Consider the following 23713-nt stretch of genomic DNA (forward strand, 5'->3'; position numbering starts at 1 on the left):
TATAATAGTAGACTGTTTGAGTATCATCAGTGGGATGCCACACAAAGCCTTAGATTATTTAAACATATCTACTCAGTATGATTGATAGGTACATCTCTTCCTTAACTGCACAACAACTTCACATAATTCCTCTTGTTTTGCATATTTTTTCATAAGCATTAGGATTTAAACTGGTGCACAGCAAAAAATGTAATATTAAGTTTAAATATCATGCACACTGACAACAGAGAATTATGCATATACACATACACAGAATAAATAATAGTAATATTTGTAATTTTACATCTTTCAGGTCCAAGTTCTGACCGCACAATATAGTATACAACATTAGAAGAAGAAACCCTAGCATGAAGCATCCTTTAACTTCTAAAAGAGTGGCCATAAATACGGATACAGAAGATATAACAGACTCACTATTGTAAGAACTGCTAGTTACTGACACTTATTTGTGTGATTAGGAATCAGCTTTTTAGAGGATAACTAGATACTTATGAGTAAATCTACAAGAAAAAGTATTTCTTGATGTAAAGAAGAAATTATCCATTAGTTAAAATACACATTTTAATAAAATACATGTAGTATGCTGCAGTCACTAATCAACTACTTTTGAACCATTTTTTGTCAATAATTCAGAAGACTTTTATGGAAAGACAAGTTTATTTTTTCATTCTACACTTTTTTCTATCACCGAATGAACTTAAGCACAATGAGCATGTTTTTATTCTGCTGCTATATAGTTAAAAGTATTTTTAATCTCTTTCCTTGAAAGAGACTGGATTTCGACCAAAACAGTGGATATCTCAAGATTTGTTCTTCTTCTGTCATACAATGAAAGAAAGAACATAATTCTTCTGTTTTTGTAGTCAAAAATGGACCGGCTATTTGGCAAAAAATAGTTCATGCACATTAGGGACAGATAAGGGGGGCTTAAAGGGGACATGGGATAATAGCAACTTAGCCTCTTTCCCCTTCCCTAATTTCTTAGCAAGTCAAGTCGATGTAGTTTCAATCTAATTATGAGTCATACAATTAAAATAAACCAAATTTATGGGTTCAAAGTTCATTACTAACAACATTAAAAAGCAAGGGTCCCCTATTTTAGAGAATATATGTGTAGGTTGTTTGGTCCTTGAAATGCACCTAAATGTACAATTGAAGGCTGCGGATACCAGTTTAAAATGGCAGCCTCCATATAACTAATCATAACAAAAAAATTGGCTTAATAATGGGCATATGTGTCCCTGGTTAAATGACCTAGGGTAGATTGTAGAAAGATAACTTGTGTCTATTTAAAGGCTCAACTTGGTGTTTTTGCCTGAAATTGTACTTCTGGTATCTAATTTTGCAGTTTTGAAATTAAACATTTTAAGATAAAAGCTTAAACCTGAACCTAAAACATGCTTTAATTACTTTTACTTTCATGAAATTCTGTAGAAACATGATATCTCAGCTCACTTATCACACCAGTTACACCAGAGAATACAATAATATTAACAGATTAACCAGAAAAAAACCTTTACACGAAACGACAGTTTTATTGAACCTTACTATTCCAAGCCAGCATTAACTCCAACATGGCCTAACAGATTAAAACAAAAATTTGACTCTAGATAGCACTTATCATGCTGAACACTTTTACCTGTAAGAAATTTGGCTAAACCTAATTATTTAGGAGATATATGCAGAAAACTTATGTATGACCCCTATGTTCTATTTTTTAGTAACTGCAACCATGTTTTTAACAGATCAAAAATCTCCCAATCAGTTCTATACAGGATACTCCATGGAACATTCATACCAAGTTTGGTTCTAATTGGTCATGTAGTGTAAGAGGAGAAGAGTTTTGAAAAGTAGTTAACAATGAAAACAGACCCCAAGTGAGGGCAGTATCTCACATAGCATTCGACCAGGTGAGCCAAAAAGTGCATTGCACTAATTTGTGTAACAGCTTTCCCTTATACTATGTAATATATTACAAATTTATAGATTCAAATATTTGGAACGTTCATTGGACAAAAGAAAGATTCTTAATACACTGAAACTACGTGATTTATAAAATACTTGGACCCTTCATATGAGGATTTCAATCAACATCCTACAACCTGCTTCATTAGGTTTCTACAACTACGGCCTACAACCTGCCTCATTTGATTCCTCTACAACTACAGCCAACAACTTGCCTCTTCTGATTTCTATAAATACAGCCTCCAGCCTGCCTCATCTGATTTCTATAAATACAGCCTACAAACTGCCTCATTTGACTTCTATAAATACAGCCTCCAACCTGCCTCCTCTGATTTCTTTCAATACAGTCTTCAACCTGTCTCATCTGATTTTTATAAATGCAGCCTACATCCTGCCTCATCAAATTTTAACTACAGCCTACAACCAGCCTCATTTGATTCCTCTAAAACTACAGCCTACAACCTGCCCCATATACTTAACACAAGTACAGCCTACAACCTGTCTCATCTACTTTGCACAAATACAGTCTACAACCCGCTTCAAGTAACTTCTTCAACTACTGCCTACAATCTACCTCATTTGATATTTACAACCAGCCTCATCTGAATTCTACAAATACAGCCTACCTCCTTTCTCATTTGAATTTTACAAGTTCAACCTACAACCAGCCTCGTCTGATTTTACAATTACATATTACAACCAGCTTTGTTTGTTTTTACAACTTCAGCATACAACCTGCCTGATCTGATTTTACAACTACAGTCTTCAACCTGCCTGATCTGACTTTACAAGTACAGCCTACAACCTGCCTCTTAGTTCTAGCCCTGTCATTCTTTCCTACCTGTTTACATTTATCTATATCACCATGCAGAACTTTAATCCCTTCCATTACAATCAGAGCTGCTATAATGGCATTTGTGGTAGCTATTGCAGGAATAATGTTCCCAGCCATTGCTGCAAAAATACAATACAACATGTATATCATCTATTTTTATTCACTAGTGAGATGCTGCTAAGAATACTACCACTCAACCATTTCTGTCAAATTATTAAAGTCAGGGCTATTCAACAACAAAAAATGTTGATTTATTAATGGTGGTGGGTAATTTTTTTTTTCTTACATGACAAATATACTGTATCTTAACTTTAATGTTTTGGTGGTACCCCCTATATATCATAGTCATTCTGCCCTCTGGACACAGTTTTTTTTTTTTGGTATAGCCCTAATATGGTAATAGGTAAAGTCTTCATACAAAAGTAATAGACCAAAAATTTTAACATTCCCTATAAAAGTAGCTGGGAATTAAAGTTTGTTTTTTCCTGCAAAAACATATGTCTCCCAATATGCACAACTATATATGAAGTTCTTGCTACGTAATAAGTCTCATAAAATTTAGTTCAATAGTTTCAGAGGTGTTGCACTGACAAGGTAATTTATGAGGATTTTTGGCAAATTTCTAAGTTCAAAGGGCATAATTCCTGCAAAAATTGGGGTATAAAATTTCCTGGTAATATGCACAACTATATATGACATTCTTGCTACACACCATGTTTCGTAAAATTTGGTTCAATAGTTTCAGAGGAGTTGCGCTGACTAACTTTGTGATGGACACACAGACACACTGACAGACAAGTCAAAAAACAATATGTCTCGCCACCAAAGTGGGGGAGAGATAAATCTGCAACGGAAAAGTGTAACGAACAGACAAAGTGATTACAATATACCTTCTACTTTAATGAGTAGGGTTATAATGTATGTAACATTATGTTATTAATCTAATTTCGCACTGCTACATCTGGAACAAGATTTAATCTATAATTCAATCTGTCTAATACCAATGTGATGATGAATATATGCTATGGGTTTTTGTGACTTAAAATTACTCTCCACAACTTCTATTTGATAATCTTAGTCTGCTTTCCTGCATAAATATGTTTTAGGACAAAATAGTTTAAAGAAAATTAATCAGGATGTTAATCAATAAGTCTCCATTCATCTAAGATTCCCTTGTTATTTTCCTTTTGTTCAACAAACTTACATTTTATATCAAATCTTGATTTTACAGCAATACCAAAGATATGTGCTCTAATATTAGCAGTGCAGGTCACAAAATCCATGGCAACTTCATCATCCTGAAAAAGGTAAGCATTATAAACAGAAAGAAAACAACTGTTCACTCTGATGTAGAAAAATAGGACCAGCACATGGAGAAAATGAAATGTAAAGTAGGACCAGCAAACTAAGTAGAAAATTAAATTTAAAATAGGACCAGCACACTAAGGAGAAAATGTGAAGTCAAGTTGTAATAATAGGATAACTAATTGGAAAGAGTGAATAAGCAAAATATGATCACAAAAGCCGAAGAACGCCTAGATTGAACTTGTGCGGAAATCATAATGCATTCTTGGAATTGGTGATCGTCATTTGGTTGTTCTCGATTACCAATTGATAATTACATTTATTACATAGATTCCTCTATTATTCATTGCTACTTTAAATACAAATTAAACATTTTTGTTGTGACATTTTGGCAGGAGAAAGTCAGAGAGTGAAGTAACCAAATTTATTTCAGTGTGAATTATAGAAGTTTTTTACACAGGGAAAATTCGGTATTTACCTAGAAAACAAACTTCTAAAGGAAGGATGAACCAAAGAAAGAAATCTGTTTTTTATTGTACATTTCAGTACTCTTTTCATATTTCTTGTCACAATTTTGATAATAAAATTTTCCTTGTGTTCATTGTAGGTGTTTAATTTACTTGTATATGAATCAGCACTAAAATCAACCAGATACAATTAATTTTTATGGACCAAGGAAATACTTCTAATCATATTAGGTTTGTTTTAAGATATAAATGATTTATGTGGAAGCCTCTGTCTCAAGGCATTAATAGTTACTATAAACATATCAGTTTTTGCAGATTAGAAAATGATGAAATGTGTCACTGTACATGAAAGAAATGAATTTTAAGGTATTCCTTTTCATATAATAAATCATGAAAATAGGTAGACTGTGAATACTTAATCTACAGCAATTTAAAATGAACTACATGTACCTTATCCCAGACTAATATTCCATCTCCCTGCTGTTGTGATTGTTCCTTGAGTTTAGATAGACATGTTGAAAATATATCTGCACATTCCTGTATAGACCATATCCTCTGATCTCTCATGCCCGTTCCTGAACCAGAATCTATGTAAAGAGTAAAGCACCTTTTATTTATGTAAATTGAATTACAATTTAATTCAAAGATATCAGGAAATTACAACCTAAAGAACTGTTCTATAAGTAGTTTTGGAAGTAACACCAACATGACCAAGAAAGCACACTAAAAATTAGAAATCTGAAAACGGGAAGAATCTTTATAGATGAATACACGGGCTATTAAACATTGTCCATGTTATCAGGATAATGATCAGGATCCATGGATAATGTAACATTTTCTTTTCTATTTGAAAATTGGATATTTTTCTGACCTCATTACAATTGTCTCTTTCCTTTAAAGTTTCATGATGGATTTTATTGATATGGAGGATAAATTTAAGCATTGTGTTAAATGTGGGAACAGGATGAATGTGATTGATTCCCATGATGAATATTATAGACATCAAGTTAATAATGTGTTGTTTCCTTGTGATGTGTGCAAAAACTGGGTTGATGAAAAATGTGTGATCGATGATCATCTGCTTTATAAAGTTAGACAAAAGGCCATAAAGCTTTCTGTGAAGGGGGTAGGTCATAAAACACTGAAGTCGTTGAGTGCATCAGCAACAATTTCTTGTCTGACAGACGATCAAGTGTCAGTGACATCTCAAGATGATTTCTGTGCTGGGGAATTACATTCATTGAGCAGTTACATACTGTTGATTCAAATCAGTTCATAAGCTGATCAGGTGCAAATTCAGCTGAAACAGTTAATGCCTGAATGTCCCTAACAAAAGGGCCTATCACATTTGAAGTTGTGCTTTAACAATTATTCTGCTAGTACTTAAAACAAACTACAATGTATTTCCACATTAACACACCTTGAGGTAAGGCTGAATATTCTAAAGGTGTTGGAGATCGTCTCTTCTTCCACAAATTTTCCATTGATAATAAATATTTTACATCATCTTTAAAAAACTGAAAAAGAATCAAAACAAACCACAAATCAACAAATCAAAACAAAACACTTATCAACAAATCAAAACAAACCACTAATCAACAAATCAAAACAAACCACTTATCAACAAATCAAAACAAACCACAAATCAATAAATCAAAACAAACAACAAATCAACAAATCATAACAAAACACTTATCAACAAATCAAAACAAACCACAAATCAATAAATCAAAACAAACCACAAATCAACAAATCAAAACAAACCACTTATCAACAAATCAAAACAAACCACAAATCAACAAATTAAAACAAACCACTTATCAACAAATCAAAACAAACCACTAATCAACAAATCAAAATTAAAATCCTTCAATAGACGAGTAGGTGAATGTGCTGTTAATGTACATATTCACAGGTATTAAGGCCAACTAAAAATAAATACGTCTTTATCTGGCTCTCCCTTGTCTCTTTTGAGGATGCCTTTCTACCTAATTAATTGCCATATCATATTAAATTCAATGAATAAAAACACAAAAAATACCTCCCTGGTCTTTTTTCTGTATGTGAACATTGTACAAAGCACTTTTGTTACTTTTGTGATAAGTGGGCAGCTATAAAACAGTAAAAATAAAGCCTCATTCTTTTTTTTTTTTAAAGTAGTCTTAGAACCAAGAAATTAACTTTACATGGCCTATTTTTTTTGCTAAGATTTTTAAGACTTAGATACAAGAAAAATATTTTTGCAAGTAGTATTTTTTTTCCTTTTTTTCTGTCAACTTCTTAATACCAAAAATACTATGTTTACATTATATCCTACTATTCATTGACATAGAAAAAAATACATGTAGCTGAATTCAGTTGCAAATCAAACTTTCTCAAACTTAATGTTTTTCATTGATCGCATTATTATTTACTAACAAACTTTTGAATCAATATATTAGTATGGTTTTTAAAACACTTAAATGGTAAAAGCAACAATGAAGATCATAATTTATACTAAAACATGTTACTTGTTATTTAATAGGTTACAATGCGTCCTATGAACTAATATCATCGTAACTTGTTTATTGTATGTTTTATACCACTGGAAATGTACAAGTTAGATCTGATAGAGCACATGAGTACACTATCGTACATTAATACACCTGTCCAGGAACTTGTCTGGTGCTTGTTCAACTATAATATTAACGTTCTTTTATACTGACTTATATCAGTTGGATTATTTGTCATACTCAATGTTAATATTAGTTTTTGTACACGACTGCTCGTGTGTTTGTCATGGACATTTCTCCCACATCTTCTCTTACTATTGATAGATAGTACTACCTTATTAAATAATTTGTGTGGATTATAACTAGTCTCATTGGCCCAGGCTCTCGTGGATTTCCTTTGTATGCCCCCAACTGCATTTTCTGCTGAATCTTTCTCCAAAGCACTCTGACCAGCCTCACCTGTAATGCATAATACCATTCATGAGTGGAACACAAAATATATGTTTTGATTAATATAGCAACTTTGGCCACAAAAATTGGTACTGAACAAACTTGGTGAGATTTAGATGTATCAAACTAAAATACTTAAGTAGTCTTAAATAAATATTGACACAAATTTTCTATAATTAGTTCATTAGTTTCACAATACTTCTAGGTATTAACTTGAAATGTAAGTTGTGTAAACAACCATAGTGATAAGAATTTAGGCATTGCCTTTGGGAGACAGAGCGATTGTACTCAAATAATGACTTTGTTGATGAGGGACAGAGCACTTTGTACTCAAATGAAGACTTTGTTGATAAGGAAAAGAGCTATTTGTACTCAAATGAAGACTGTTGATGAGGGATAGAGCTAGTTGTACTCAAATAAAGTCTTTGTGGATGGACAGAGCTATTTGTACTCAAAGTCTTTGTTGATGAAGGACAGAGCTATTTGTACTAAACAGCCATGTTGTTTTATCTTGACCGATGGGTACATGCTTCCTAGAACACCAGCTCTAGCCTGGTGTTGAAAGATCAAAACAATTACTTCAAATTCCGTTCTATATTTCAGACAGAATGATTTTGAGCCATTTATGTTTCCCCTACATACACATGACACTCTGTCCATGATAAACACTGATTGGTTCCCCTACATACACATGACACTCTGTCCATGATAAACACTGATTGGTTCCCTACGTACACAGGACACTCTGTCCATGATAAACACTGATTGGTTCCCTACATACACATGACACTCTGTCCATGATAAACACTGATTGGTTCCCCTACATACACATGACACTCTGTCCATGATAAACACTGATTGGTTCCCCTACATACACAGGACACTCTGTCCATGATAAACACTGATTGGTTCCCTACATACACATGACACTCTGTCCATGATAAACATTGATTGGTTCCCGACATACACAGGACACTCTGTCCATGATAAACACTGATTGGTTCTCCTACATACACATGACACTCTGTCCATGATAAACACTGATTGATTACCCTACATACACATGACACTCTGTCCATGATAAACACTGATTGGTTCCCTACATACACATGACACTCTGTCCATGATAAACACTGATTGGTTCCCTACATACACATGACAATCTGTCCATGATAAACACTGATTGGTTCCCCTACATACACAGAACACTCTGTCCATGATAAACACTGATTGGTTCCCTACATACACATGACACTCTGTCCATGATAAACAATGATTGGTTCCCCTACATACACAGGACACTCTGTCCATGATAAACACTGATTGGTTCCCGACATACACAGGACACTCTGTCCATGATAAACACTGATTGGTTCTCCTACATACACATCACACTCTGTCCATGATAAACACTGATTGATTACCCTACATACACATGACACTCTATCAATGATAAACACTGATTGGTTCCCCTACATACACAGGACACTCTGTTATTATGATATTGATGTGTAATTCAGTTATTTCAAAACACGGTTTTCAGATATCTGTCAATTTGTAGTTCTTCTTATATTTTTCTAATAATAAGTTTTCTTATATTATAATTATTTCATATGATTACGGATTTATACTTCAGTGATGTCCGGAATCGCATAACATAATATACATGTACAGCCTCGTTTTGGAGAGTTCGAATAAAAATGTCGTTAAGATAAAACGTGGTTTTTGTAGAGCTAGTTCCCAATCCAAAAATACAGAAAATATAAGTAAAACCAAAGTTGTGACATGGTGGAGAACCTGAAATATACCATAAAAGGAAAGTATATAGACGCTTTTGTGTGATTCAACCTGTATTTCGATATAATTTTGACTTTTCAACTGTCGTCTGCCGAACCCCCCCCCTTTACGTACAAAACGATGGATGAATGTACACATGGTATGACATTGATATTGATTGAATAATTTTGTTTTAGAATGTGAGATTTATCTCATATCTGCATTTAATGTGAGATTTATTTCATTTAATACACTGTAGTGACATTTTTCCTAGCATTACTTATAAGAGTGTGAGATTGATCTCATCTCTCAGACTCTGCAATGTAGGTAATTTTACCCATTTATTTTGTGTTATTGTTCCATGCATATATGTACATGGATCTATGTCGTTGCCCGAATCAGATGGTAAGAACGAATTAATTTTATCAGACGATTTTCTTTTACATAACCAAATTTCTGAACAAGTTGAACAAGATATTGGTTATCTATTACAAAATTCTGCAAGAAATTCACACGATCCTTTCGATTTTGGCCAAATTTCAGAACAAGATCAACAGGACATAGATTATTTTTCGCATGATCCTACAAGAAATTTAAATGATTTTTTTTTATTTACCTGAGGTAAATACACCTGCAACTCCAGCTAGGTTACAATTACATGTAGATCCAGATAACTTACAAAATCATAATATTATGGAAAAATTAGCAAGTTGTAGAAAATTTGGTGGCTATCCTCATGAAAAGGCATCTCAGTTTTTAGCCGAATTCGAATCATATGCAATTCTTCATAATATTATGCTTGATGAAGATGCAAGAAAAATAGCAGCCCTTCATTTACATCTGTGTGGACCAGCCCTTACATGGTTTAACTCGTTAGGGTCTGATAACAAATCTTTTTGGCAAAATTTCCTACGCATATTCAAACAAAAGTACATAGAAGTAGATCTAAACAGCCCAAGTTTATTGCTTGAAAGTGAGGCATTCAAATCTATAAGGTTGACACAAGGACAAACCATTGATGATTTTTATTCTCAGCTTTTAGAAAAAGCTACAATATTGCATAAGAATGATAATGAAATTTTGATAAAATTTATCAAAGGGCTACCGGATCAGCTAGCCTTTTTCGTAAGAGCAGGTAACCACACTGACAGTTCAAGCGCATTATCTGCAGCAAAAATGGGCAAGGCCTATGGGTACCGGTCAAGCAATATTCCGCTAGTGGCCGCAGCTAAACCGGTCACAAATGAAAATGAGTTTGCAAGTGTTCAAGATTTGCAAAATTTAAAAGCTAGTGTTCTTGATGAATTTCAGGGGCAAATTAACTCGTTAACACAAACAATTTCTAATTTGAGTACAGATTTGTCACGTCAAAAAGGTGAAAATATAGAGAATCATATTTCTCGACCTCGAGATAGAGACAACATGACACCAACAGCTCATAATTTGCGCCGAAAGTGTAATTCACCGGGTCATTTTGCACGCAAGCTCAATGTAATATTTGTGGACAATCTGGCCATAAAGCGCCATAGTGTGTTAAATATCGTTCAGGAATCAGAAAGACCCCGGGGTTCACAGGGCAAGACCCCCAGGAGGGACGTTAAGTGAAAATGACATAGAAATAGAAGCCCGTGAATCAAAGTCTATTTTAACGTCACCAGAACCAGAAAATATTAATTCATGTACTTCAACAACTTCACATTTTGGTAGCGATCATGATAAAAGTCGTGAATTTAAATTTCTTTATTTGCCTGTTAGAATTTCTAATCACAAGATTTCAGCACTGATAGACACAGGAAGTTCTATAAATGTAATTTCAGTTTAACTTTAAAATTCAATACCAGACTCCTTCAAACCTAAATTTACTGCCACAAATGAATATATTATTTTAGCAAATAACCAAAGGGTTCAAATCTACGGTACTGCCGATATTAAAGTTTCTACGCCGAATGGAAAACATTGGATAAATGTGTATATATTAGCACAAACTTCTCATCCATTAATTTTAGGAACAAGTTATCTAATTTCACACAAGGTTATTCTAGACTTTACTGATTTAAGCGGTGGATCTAAGCATTTTAAGGTAAAAACACAACATGAAGTATCTATTCCTCCCAACACCGAAATATTAGTATGGGAGAAAGTTGGTGGAAAAGCCCGGTTTGGAATGCAAGGCCTGTGTGTTAGTAAAATAAATGAAGACCGAGGCGTTATCATCTCAAAGGCAATAGTTACTGTAAATAATGGTAAACTTGTACCTGTTAAAATTTTAAATTTTACAAATGAGATTGTCCATGTGAATAAAGGACAGATTTTAGCTGATATAGAATTACTATCTAAAGAACATATATGTGTATCAGTAAGTGACGATAGTGACACTCATTTTGTGCAAAATATTCAATTAGCGAAGGACAAATTAGATATAAAATGTGAGACAGCTGACTCTAAATTTTTGTCATATTTTAATTTGCCTGATCGATTATCAGAACAACAAAAGGCCTGAATGGTTCAATTATTACAATCTCACAAGGAGATTTTTGTAACTGACGAGAATCCTAATTTGGGATACACAGACATTGTGAAACATAATATTTGCCTTAAGGCTAATTTCTAACCTAAACATCAGCGATCATACCGATTGACTCTGGAAAAGAAAGAAATTTTAAGGCACCATCTAGATGAACTTATGCCCCAGGGAGTAATATCTCCGGTTGATGAATGTGAGGACATCCCTATTACAAGTCCCATAGTACTCGTTTCAAAAAGAGTTCATGTGAATAATTCTTCAAAAAAAATTTCCAAGGAAAATAGTTTATCTAAATTTCGTTTTTGCTGTGATTTTTGATATTTGAATAGCCAAACTCAACATTTTAGTTACAGTATTCCTGATTTGCAAGACTTGACAACAAAAAAGCCAAATTTTCTGATTTCCATTGATCTCTCTTCTGGATTTTTCCAGCTTCCAATTGCAAATGACAGTCAAAAGTACACTGCATTTAACACGTGCTTCGGGACGTTCAAATTTTTTAGATTACTGATGGGACTCATTTCATCACCACCCTCTTTCCAACTTTTAATGGACAAAGTTTTGAAGGGACTTACTTTTAAGTCATGCCTGTGTTATCTCGATGATGTACTAATAGCGTCGGAAACTTTTGAGGAGCACCTCAGTGATTTGAATGAAGTTTTTAGTAGATTAAAAACTGCGGGTTTAAAACTAGGCCCCAAGAAATGTGCGTTTGCTCAAGAATCTTGTATTTATTTGGGACATAAAATTTCAAGTAGAGGAATTGAGCCACCCCCTGATCATATTAGGGCACTCGAGGATTATCCGGCGCCAAAAAGTGTTAAGGAATTGCGCCGTTTGATTGGTCTTCTCAACTGGTTCTGCAAGTACATACCCAACTATAGTGCAGAAATGGAACCCCTAACAAAACTTTTGAAAAAATTCGTCCGTTTCGAGTGGAAAATTGAACAACAACGAGCATCTGAGAGAGTAAAATCATTATTGATAAATTCACCTGTTTAGGCTTTTCCTGATTATAACCTACAATTTCGCATTGCAGTTGATTCTTCAAGTAAGGGAATTGGTTATTAATTATATCAAACTGACGACAACAGTGAAGTGCGAGTTGTAAGATTCAGATCAAAAGCGTTGAGTAGATGGCAAAAGGCCTATGGACCAACAAAGCTGGAAATGCTTGGAATGGTAACGGCTGTGCTCGAATGTTCATCGTATCTCCGGACTAAACCATTCATAATTGAATGCGACCATCAAGCTTTAAAGCCTCTGTTCAATAATCGTCTTAAGGGTGCGATATACGAGCGCTGGATAGCAATTCTCCAGCAGTATAATTTTGAAATTAAATACAAAGCTGCTAAAGAAATGCAAGTTCCGGATACATTGTCAAGATGTGTGCGAAATTCAACAAATACATTCGACAGTTCAGAAGAGGAAGATCCATTCTTTCCTTATCATCAGGAGACAGCAGGAAATATAACTGTTCCGGAGGGAAAGCTATTTCCATCCATAGTAAGAAATGCGACATCAAGTGATGATGAAATTCCACAAATAAATAACATTTGTTTGCCACATACAATGCCGAAAATTGATTTTACGGCAAACTTTCCTCACAAACGACTTGATTTTAAATACTCTAATGAATATGATGCTGATACCGAGGATGTTGAACCAATTTTTAAAACATCGCGAGTAAAACAAAAATTGAGATCAAAGCTGAAAGTGCACCCTGTTGAAACGAGTGTTCAAATAAAAGAAATTCAAAAACCTATAAATTCAAACGAAGTCAGACAAACAGAATATTCCGAAGCTAGGAATGATATAGAAATACTCAATGAGACGATTGACAATAAATTGAATAGTTCTTCCGATATTCAGGATGCATCTACAGAACCGATCCAAGTTCAATATTTTGATCAAAGTACAGAGAGCGCTGATAACTCAGCAGTTGGAAATGTGTTTGATCAAACAACTGATACTGAAACTGTTAATCAGGAATCGAAAAATTTGCTATCAACAGAAGTTCGAGAAAATGACGAACAAATTAATGATGCTAATTTGAACTCAATAAAAGTGTTACGTGAACAAGGGTTAACACACGAGTCAATAATTAAGCTTCAGAGTCAAGATCAATATTGCAAACCAATTATTTTGTACCTAGATAAAGACAGACTTCCAAAATCACAAATGGATTCAAGACAACTTTTACTTGTGATTCCAAATTTTCACTATATTGATGGATTATTGTTTCATTGTCGAACGAAAAAATCAGCTCGTACTTAAATAATGAATAACTACCAACTTGTCCTACCTGAAATTTTGATTAAAAGTGTGCTTTCTTTGTACCATGAATCTACATTAGCTGGGCAGAGTGGCATACAAAATACTTTGGATTTAGTTAGTGAGCAATATTTCTTTCATCAAATGAGTCAAAAAGTTACAAATTTTGTCCGTTCTTGTCATGAATGTCAGAGCAGGAAAAATACTACTTTGAAAACAAAAGGAAATGTTACTGCTTTCCCTACACCGTGTGCTCCATTTGAAGTATGGGAAATGGATTTACAATATGGTCCCATTCCAATGTCTCGTTCTGGAAACGCCTATTTTTTTTACGGCGATAGATTTATACAGCAAATATATGTTTGCAGAGGCTCTTCCAAATACGGACCCACTAACAGTAGCAAATGTCTTATTTAAATTAGTTACTCAATTTGGAGTGTGTAAAACTATTGTGACCGACCAAGGCTCGGAATTTATTGGAAAATGTTTCAAGGAAGTTTGTCGATTACTTGACATTGTACAGGAATATACACCCAGTTTCACACACCATTGCCTGGGAGCATGTGAAAGACCACATCGAACTTTATCAGAAAGAATAACTCTGTATCTAGTTAAAGGCAAACCATGGGAAGATATTCTATATGGAGTAGTGTTTTCAATAAATAATACCTCGAATTCAACAACTAAGTTTTCTCCGTTTGAAGTGGTGTACGGGACAAGGCCTAAATTTCCATTATCTGTCCACATTAAAGACACTGATTTCACGTCCTTACCGAAAGACTGTCATGAATATATACGTCAACTTGTCGAAAAGCTGAACATAATTCGCAAACAAGTTGAGACAAATATTGTAACATCTCAAAGCAAGATGCTCGACAGAGTAAATAGTGACAAAATACCAACAAATTTTAATGTGAGTGATTATGTATATTTATGGAAGGAGCCGACGGGCCAAGGACAGAAGTTTTTAAATAAATTTGTTGGTCCATATGTAGAATCAGATATTCACAGCCCACTTATGTATAAATTGAAGGATCCTTGTACAGGAAAATTATTTTCACAACCTATTCATGTTAGTAGAATAAAATCTGCTTATGTGCGTGTTCCTAATCCTTCAAATTATTTTCTTGATCAAGTTATCACACAACAACCCGTGGAACATATATTTAGTGACATTGAGCATCAGTCGGAATCAGATAAATCACCAAGTGCTCAAAATAATAGTAATGAAAGTGAACACGAACAGACGGACAAGTCAGTCAATGAGGAATTATCGGATAGAGGAAGACCTTAACAAACAATTAGACTACCGGAAAGATTTCGAGATGAAAATTTTGTGAATGACAATGATATGAGTAGTGTTTCTGAGGACTTTTCCGAAACCAAAATGAAAGTGAAAAGATTTCTCGCTCAGAAAACAGAAAACGGGAAAAAACTGTTTTTAGCTCATATAGTCGGAAAGCCTGCCCAGCATGCAATCTGGCTACAGGAAAATCAGTTGGGACCAAAGGCGAAAGCGAAATTAAATTCTCGCCCACCGCCAGTAGTATGATTTTGATGTTATATATTCTAACACGGATGCTTGATGTAACTTTGTAAATAATATAGTCGGTGAGAATTTATCTCATGACTAGTTCTTGTATATAAAACAACTCTTTGATTTGATATATTTAAATTGCTTGTGAGAATTTATCTCATAGCATCCGTTTACTGCAGGACCTAATTTTGGAAGACGGATTTTGAACCAGTCAGATGCACATGCCTATTGTTAGTGAGATTAATCTCATAACAACGTTTATAGACTCTTATGTAAATATAAAATACATGGAAGGAATCCATAGAAGTTCTTATGCAGATAGTGCACCGTGAACATTTTTTTTTTCAGAAATAATGATGACTGATGCAAATCCTGAATTTGATAAGTGTAATTATCCTCCAAGACGAAGTTGCAGTAACACATCTGTGAGATTAATCTCATGATGAATATTCATACTGACTTTTGATACCAACAGACAATTTTGAAACTTTTGCTGAAATTTTGATGTTGATTATTTTGTTAGTTAATATTATTACTTGAATATTCCGGCATCACTGACCAAGTTGTTGTGTATATTATAACGATATTTTTCATCACCATAGTGACCTATTTTTACAACATTTTCATTGTTTCCGATTCACTTTTCCTTACATATAAGAACACTGACTTCAAGTTGAACACCATATGAAAGTATATAAATGCGTTTGTCTACAGTATTTTGTTAATATAATTTTTCACAAGTATTTACTTTAAAAGTGCATTTTGACATCTCAAGAATTTATAGTTGAAATTTTTAAATATTTTTGTTTGCAACAAATAGTTTCAGTGTGGATTTAATTTAATTTAATTTAATTTTTTGTTTGCAAGTCATAATTTTATATCAGTCTAGTAATCTTTAGTAGGACATTGAAGAGAGTTATGATCCCTGCCAAGTTCGATAATAGGTATATTATAGCGTTGTATCACAAAAGGGGTATGATTTTCTGTCTATATGGTTATATATGTCACTCACAAATAAAACCTAATGTAACAGTGCTTTTAGTGGTCAAATGTGAAAATGTGAAATTCGTGTCTGGTACATGTAATTTATGTTTAAAAGAGAGTGAGAGAGAGTGAAGCTGTTTGAAGTGGTCATCACTATACGCATTTTCTACTAAATAAGAGTTTTAAGGTCTCTAATGATTCCATATAATTTGTTATATTTAACTTGCCATTCTTTTGACGCATAGGATTATCATACATGTTTCACTCTAATATGTGTTATACAAAAAGCTTACTGAGAATATTATCGCTATGATCTTGAGATTTGAGTTGAAAGTGGTTTTGATTTTAGTGTTAAAGTAGTATGTATCAGGTAATTGCTCAGTGGATAAGAGTACAGTGGAAAATAGTTTTTTTTGGTGGCGTATGAAGTGAGTTTAAAACTGAATTCCACATGTAAAATTCCGGGGAATTTTCTTCCGGTGGGGGATATTATGATATTGATGTGTAATTCAGTTATTTCAGAACACGGTTTTCAGATATCTGTCAATATGTAGTTCTTCTCATATTTTTCTAATAAGTTTTCTTATATTATAATTATTTCATATGATTACGGATTTATATTTCAGTGATGTCCTGAATCGCATAACATAATATACATGTACAGCCTCGTTTTGGAGAGTTTGAATAAAAATGTTGTTAAGATAAAACCTGGTTTTTGTAGAGCTAGTTCCCAATCCAAAAATACGGAAAATATAAGTAAAACCAAAGTTGTGACACTGTCCATGATAAACACTGATTGGTTCCCTACATACACAGGACACTCTGTCCATGATAAACACTGATTGGTTCCCTACATACACAGGACACTCTGTCCATGATAAACAGTGATTGATTACCCTACATACACATGACACTCTGTCCATGATAAACTCTGATTGGTTCCTCTACATACACAGGACACTCTGTCCATGATAAATACTGATTGTTTCCCCTACATATACAGGACACTCTGTCCATCAGGGCTCAAGCTACTTGAGAAAAACAGAAAGAAAAGACTTCTCTTTCAGAGAGACACCAGGGAGAAGTGGGGATGAACAGGGAGAAGTGAATGTGTACACACATCATTTACTAATGCTTTTTAAAATTATATGTGTTATGTGTTACTTACATGCACATAAGCAAGCATTTTCATATATTTATTTCTTTTATCCAGATAAATATTACTTTTTCTTTATGCTACACATGTAAGTAACTAAATATTTTGAAAAAATTGAAATCAGCCTGCTGTCTTAATGATTGACTGTATCATATATAAATGAAATTGAATTTCTGATCTATACCTCTACCCCTTATCAAATTTATTACAGCAAAATAAATACATGTTTGAGCAAAGCAAATCTTCTTGCAATCCATTGTCCTATTGATTTTGTCTTTAGCAGCACTGGAATAGGAAGTTTTCAGGCTGTGACATTCTTTTGGAATTTTCAATTTGTTCTGGTTTTTATTTCTGATCCCACTTAATCCATGACGATTTCTTGTTCAAAATATCCAGTCTCTTGATATAAGTTGATCCAGAGTATCAATAATCATGTTAAAAATTGTTACTGACAGAATCAAGACAGAAACTTTATTTAAACATATTGTAGCGGTCGGTAGCTTAAGAAATGTTCTGTCGAAATGGAGAATTTACTGTTCTGTTTGTTATGAAACTCGAAGATCAAAAGAAACGCATCCGGTTTTCTACCAGATTACCAATTGAGATAAATTTAACCCAAGTCCAAAGAACCTGCACGACAAATTTGCACATTTCGTAAAGAAATGTGAACAGTAAAACATGAATTATCTTAAGCTGAAAGGAAAAATATTAATTCCGAATCCAGTTTTAAACGTTTGAAACAGAAAGTTGTTTAAAATACTTGCTTGTAACCGATAATTTGATAGATTTCGAAAAATTTCACAATTCATTTTCTTGAACAGGCGCCATTTTTGCTTGAACTGTTATCGAAAGAGAGACAACTCTGGTCAAAATACCACTAAAAGACGGAGTACAGTCCCAATCATGGGCAATATCTGAAAATGATGGAGCGACTTCGCTTCGTTTTTGGTGTCATCTAGGGGCATAGTGACCGACTACAGGGCGACTATGTTGCCCGAATTGTCCAGTAGCATGAGTCCTGGTCCATGATAAACACTGATTGGCTCCCCTACATATACAGGACACTCTGTCCATGATAAACACTGATTTGCCTGGTTAAATTTACCATATTAACACTTTTAAAATTTCTTACCAGCTAGTTCAGGATCTTCTGTGTCAGGTGAAACATCTTGTTCAGGATCTTCTTCTCCAAATAACTGACTATAAATCAATCTAATATTTTAATTAAGTCAGAAAAGAAAACCTATAACAGTAATTTCATAATGAAACTTAGATGCTCAAGTTGTACCAATCCTAATAATTCTCAAGAAGACTGAATCACTCTCAAAATCTCTTATATTTTCATAACATTAATACTTTTATAATATCTTTCAAATGTACCAGTGTATATTTTCTTAGTATTCTTCATTGAATGTAACTATATTTTGTTGTGTAAATTAACATTCAAAAAGGGAGGTAAATCTTGATATAAATGCACAATTGTATTTCTGTCAATTTGTACTGTTGTTTGTTTTTTACACACACATTTACATCACTGTGTGATAAAAACGAACAAATTAATTTGCAAGTTGTAATTAATTTGACGGAATAATATTTTGTTAGATTGACGTGTATAAACAAATTGTATACCTTAAATCAAATAATTAGTGATGTGAGTGACAGACCTTTCATCATAAAACATCATTCGCAATTTTTTACCTAATATCCTATTTCTTCACACAACTTACTTGAATAAATGTTTGGCCCAAACAACACAATGTACAGGTTCTGAAGGTGTGTTACGAATTGTACAGCCTGGAAATGTTTTCTGTGGTGGCTTTGGTTGACATTCATAACATTCTGTAGCTCCCTGAAAGTTACACGTACTTATTATATCAGACAACATTAAAAACCACACAAATCAATTAAACCTGCAGTCAAACAAATATATTAATGAAGAAATACAACTACCGGTACATGCAATATTAAAATACTACAATTAACATTCTCACTGTCATGCCTTTTCTTTTCTTACTATTTAAACATTATGCCTAATAAATACATTTTATGGTTGGATCTTTTTTGATTGCATATTTGTTGAAAGAATAATTTTGTTACATTTTTATCAAATATTTAGCAAACAAACTTTACCTTTTTGATGACTTGAACTTGACCTAAATACCCAGCTGTGCCACTTTCAATCAGAGGTACATCAGCTGATAAACACATCCTGTTTACATGGTTTCTTGCAGCTGTAAAATAGAAGATATTTATATAGATAACAAAAAAATAAGACAGTTACCAAATTTGTTTTTAATGTTATGGAAGCTTTTATTCAGCTGATGTCTGTTTTCTTTCTTTCCTATTTTTTCACAGTTTACAACAATTTTTCTTTGAATTTATTCCAGAATTAAACTTTAGTATGAATATTACTTTTTTTATTGTTTTCATCTGATTGATATTTTCCATTATCCATGAAAATGATTTGATTGATTGATGAATTGTAGTCTACTTAACAACCAGTCACAAATATTTCATACATATTCACAACAAGAGACAATTTGAACTTGATTCAATTAGAAATATTAAACTAAAATAGGAAGGAATTGGAAACAAGAAAAAAGCAAATTTTTGACATCCACTGGAAAATGGGATTAATGGTTTGGGGCGGCAAATTGTGCTAGCTGTAGTGTATTAAAGTCTGTCCATTCATTATGCATTGAACTCTCAAAACATTGGCCAATCTGTTTATATAAAATCAATCCTCATGGCTTTATTGTAATTTTAATACACAACTTTGAAACCGTTTAAATATATAAACAAACTCTAGATTGCATGTTTACAAAATTCTTTACAGGCAAAACGGTATCAGATCCAACATTCCAGAGTTACTGGTCCTTTCATATGCAAATTTATGTCCATTAATGGTATGTCACAAGACATTTGCATATGGTGCAAACTAAAATCAATTAAAAGTGTGACATACATGGCTAATTGCAACCAGATTAAAAATTAACAACTTTTGTTTGTAATTGAAAATACTTGGTTGTATATTTATTTATTAATTACTGGTCGAAACTATGACTGATTCATCAAACTAATTTCACACTTTGGTGCCCATGCTTGACATGTCTACAATTATGTTTGCTTGATCAAAGAGCTTCAGAGCAATTGACACACAACTGAATAAAAACAATAAAACTTGCATTCATGTCACACTAACTTGAAACATTAAAAGTTACTTTGCTGGTATAATATGCTGGTAAAAAAAAAAAACACTTAATTTGATCTCCATTGCCACCTATGGTTTATACTAACGATAAACATGGTCGGATACGCAAGACAACATCTTAGTTTTTCCATTCAAATTCATAACGGGTAACATTAGAGGGTTGGCTGTTTATAAGGGGTAAATTTGCATCCAAGGTCGTTAATGCAATTGAAATGTTGAGGCATAAGACGGATTGCCATTGGTCATGGGGACCATTTCAGAGGGAGTACTTATATACAGGCAAAAACTGTTTAAAATTACCTCTATTGTCCAAAGCATTCATAACCACATTGAACTGTCTGAAGAAGTCAACATTGTATTCTTGACTAAAAATAAAAAATCAATTTAAAAAATTACACGATTTATAACAAGACTGTAATCATAAATTTACTTTTCCAATAAAATTTGAAGTTGATTTTTTTTCACTCAAATATTTAAACTGTACGTTAATCTTTAATACTAATTTCAAAGATTTGATCTGTAGATCAATAGTTAAACAGTATCCAATTTTGCATACATTTACCAAATTCTTCTCAATACTTCTTTTTTTGTTTGTTTCCAAAGAAAGAAAAATGTGGTATGAACATGAAGCTAAGATATTGTAGAATAAGAAACTGATGGTTTTACTTCAATATTCCCAATTCTTTTTTAGTTATTATCATTTACAGTCAAGTTGTTAATCTCATTAGGTAAGTGCTAGATCTTATTCCCTACTGTGTGTTAATATGGGATTTGAGTTAGTTGCAAATCTCTTGTATTTATGTCTCTGATTTCACCTTTTTCACAAATTTTTAAACCTGCCCAAAAAATTAATTTTTCATTACATTCAAAAACTATTTAAACATGCTACTTATTCCTTCACTATAACTATACTCAAATAAAACCAATTTCAGTATAAGAAAAAAGATGTACATCAGATTTTCCAAAAGAGACACTTTTATCAATTTGAATTTTTCTGCCAATTTTACTTGTTAAAAATTACTGCTCTGCACTTCCTGTTTATCATAAAAATATATCAATGAAGTTATGAAGAATTTGACTAATACACTTGTTAAATGGAACATGCTGAACACATTTACTGTGTCTTGACACATTGTGCAAAAGCTTAATTTCCTGAATTCAAATTGTTTAAAGGCCAAAAAAAAAGTGCCTAAAATCTTCCACCGATTTGAATTTCACTTGCAGCCATGATAGAATATTATTAAGCTGAATCATTGCCTGAAATATATTTTCTTTAAGGAAATATTGATTGAAATTTGATTAGAGACGAAATACATATGGACTTCATTGTTGTGTAGTGTTCAAAAACGGTAAGGAAGTTCCCCTGCTGAACTGATGACACATTAGTATTTTGATCATGAAGGATAAAAAAAGAACCACAAATCTTTAATTCAAACAAACCTTGATTTAAAAGTTTTTTTTTCTCTGAGCTGCATACATCAAGTACATGCTGTGTAATGTTTTCATTCACAAAATATTGAAAGATTAAATCATCATCATATATATTTTTTTTTTCAAAGCATATTGAATACATGTACATTAGTAATAAGGTATGTTGTTTCATAATATTGCCATGGAAAGCCTGGATTTTCACATGTAAGTTAAGATTTACACATACATTACCTCATAATACTGTCGTGGAAAGCCTGAATTTTCACATTGGGGTTGAACTTCAATGTACTTTCCATTGCCACCTAGAAGTAGATAAAAATGCATTTTAGAATTTGAAGGAAAAATGAAGTCTTGTAAGTAGGAGATTTTTTTTAAATGCTTATAAAATAAAAGTCTCATCAGCAATGTAAAATTGGACAATTTGAAGTGTTGTTTTCAGTGTTTTGTACTATTAATTGAACTCCTTAAACATGCACTTCCAAAAAATATATGTACCAGTCTTTTTTTTTTAAATAAATTTAAATAACCATTTCACTTTCCAGAAAAGAAACTGTTTATCAAAACACAATGTGCATAATGTATTGAGGACTCAATTTTCCCAGTCATGAATTCAACACCCTTCAATAATTAAATAAATGTACAACTGGTAAAACCTGAAATGTATGTGGCAGGGATGCAAATATTAAAATGTGATGCAAATAATAATTTCAATACAAGTGAATGAAATGTGTAATAGTGAGCTTTTTTGAAATACATATACATGTAACACTAATATATCTAGCATGTAACATTGAAAAACTAGACATAGCTCCAGACGGGACTAATACCAACTGCAGCCTGTTGAACCCTGTACATTTAGGGACCAATGCAGACACACGATTCACATTGTACATAACTTGATTGGGGATAAACAAAGCACTTTTGACACACAATTTTTCTGCCATTTCTAAAACTCCAAACCACAATCAATACTATATTTTTGTTGTTGACAACACAATGACAGTTACTTTCAACATAAATTCCTGATAATATGCACATCCCAATATGGTAATTTATCACCCTGTTAAGTTTCAAAACAATCCTGCAAGTTGTTGAGGAGGAGTTTTGGACAACACATGAGACCAAGTTTTGCTGAAAGATGCCCAAGTCCAACAGCCTTCATTTCAACAATTTTTGCCCAAATATAAATTCCTTATAATATGCACATCCCAATATGGTAATCTAACACTCCATTGAGTTTCATAACAATTCTGCTAGTGGTTAAGGAGGAGTTGCACACAACACATCAGACCAAGTTTCTCTGAAA

The 23713-nt window shown here is 33.1% G+C and overlaps 1 protein-coding gene across 1 annotated transcript in view; it reads right to left on the reverse strand.

The window, feature by feature from the left end:
* Positions 1–23713, reverse strand: part of LOC148617443 (SUMO-activating enzyme subunit 2-like) — a 48264-nt gene that overhangs the window by 17947 nt on the left and 6604 nt on the right. The window contains exons 3-12 of the mRNA XM_088585043.1: positions 22639–22709; positions 21277–21341; positions 19896–19996; positions 19493–19614; positions 18898–18965; positions 7399–7523; positions 5993–6089; positions 5023–5159; positions 4005–4098; positions 2807–2919 (exon numbers count right to left, since the gene is read on the reverse strand). Coding sequence (XP_088441169.1) covers positions 2807–2919; positions 4005–4098; positions 5023–5159; positions 5993–6089; positions 7399–7523; positions 18898–18965; positions 19493–19614; positions 19896–19996; positions 21277–21341; positions 22639–22709 — 993 coding nt within the window. The remainder of the gene's footprint in view (positions 1–2806; positions 2920–4004; positions 4099–5022; positions 5160–5992; positions 6090–7398; positions 7524–18897; positions 18966–19492; positions 19615–19895; positions 19997–21276; positions 21342–22638; positions 22710–23713) is intronic.

Source organism: Perna viridis, chromosome 5, assembly GCF_037379345.1.
Source record: "Perna viridis isolate PV_CMFRI_1.1 ecotype Kerala chromosome 5, ASM3737934v1, whole genome shotgun sequence".
Lineage (NCBI taxonomy): Eukaryota > Metazoa > Mollusca > Bivalvia > Mytilida > Mytilidae > Perna > Perna viridis.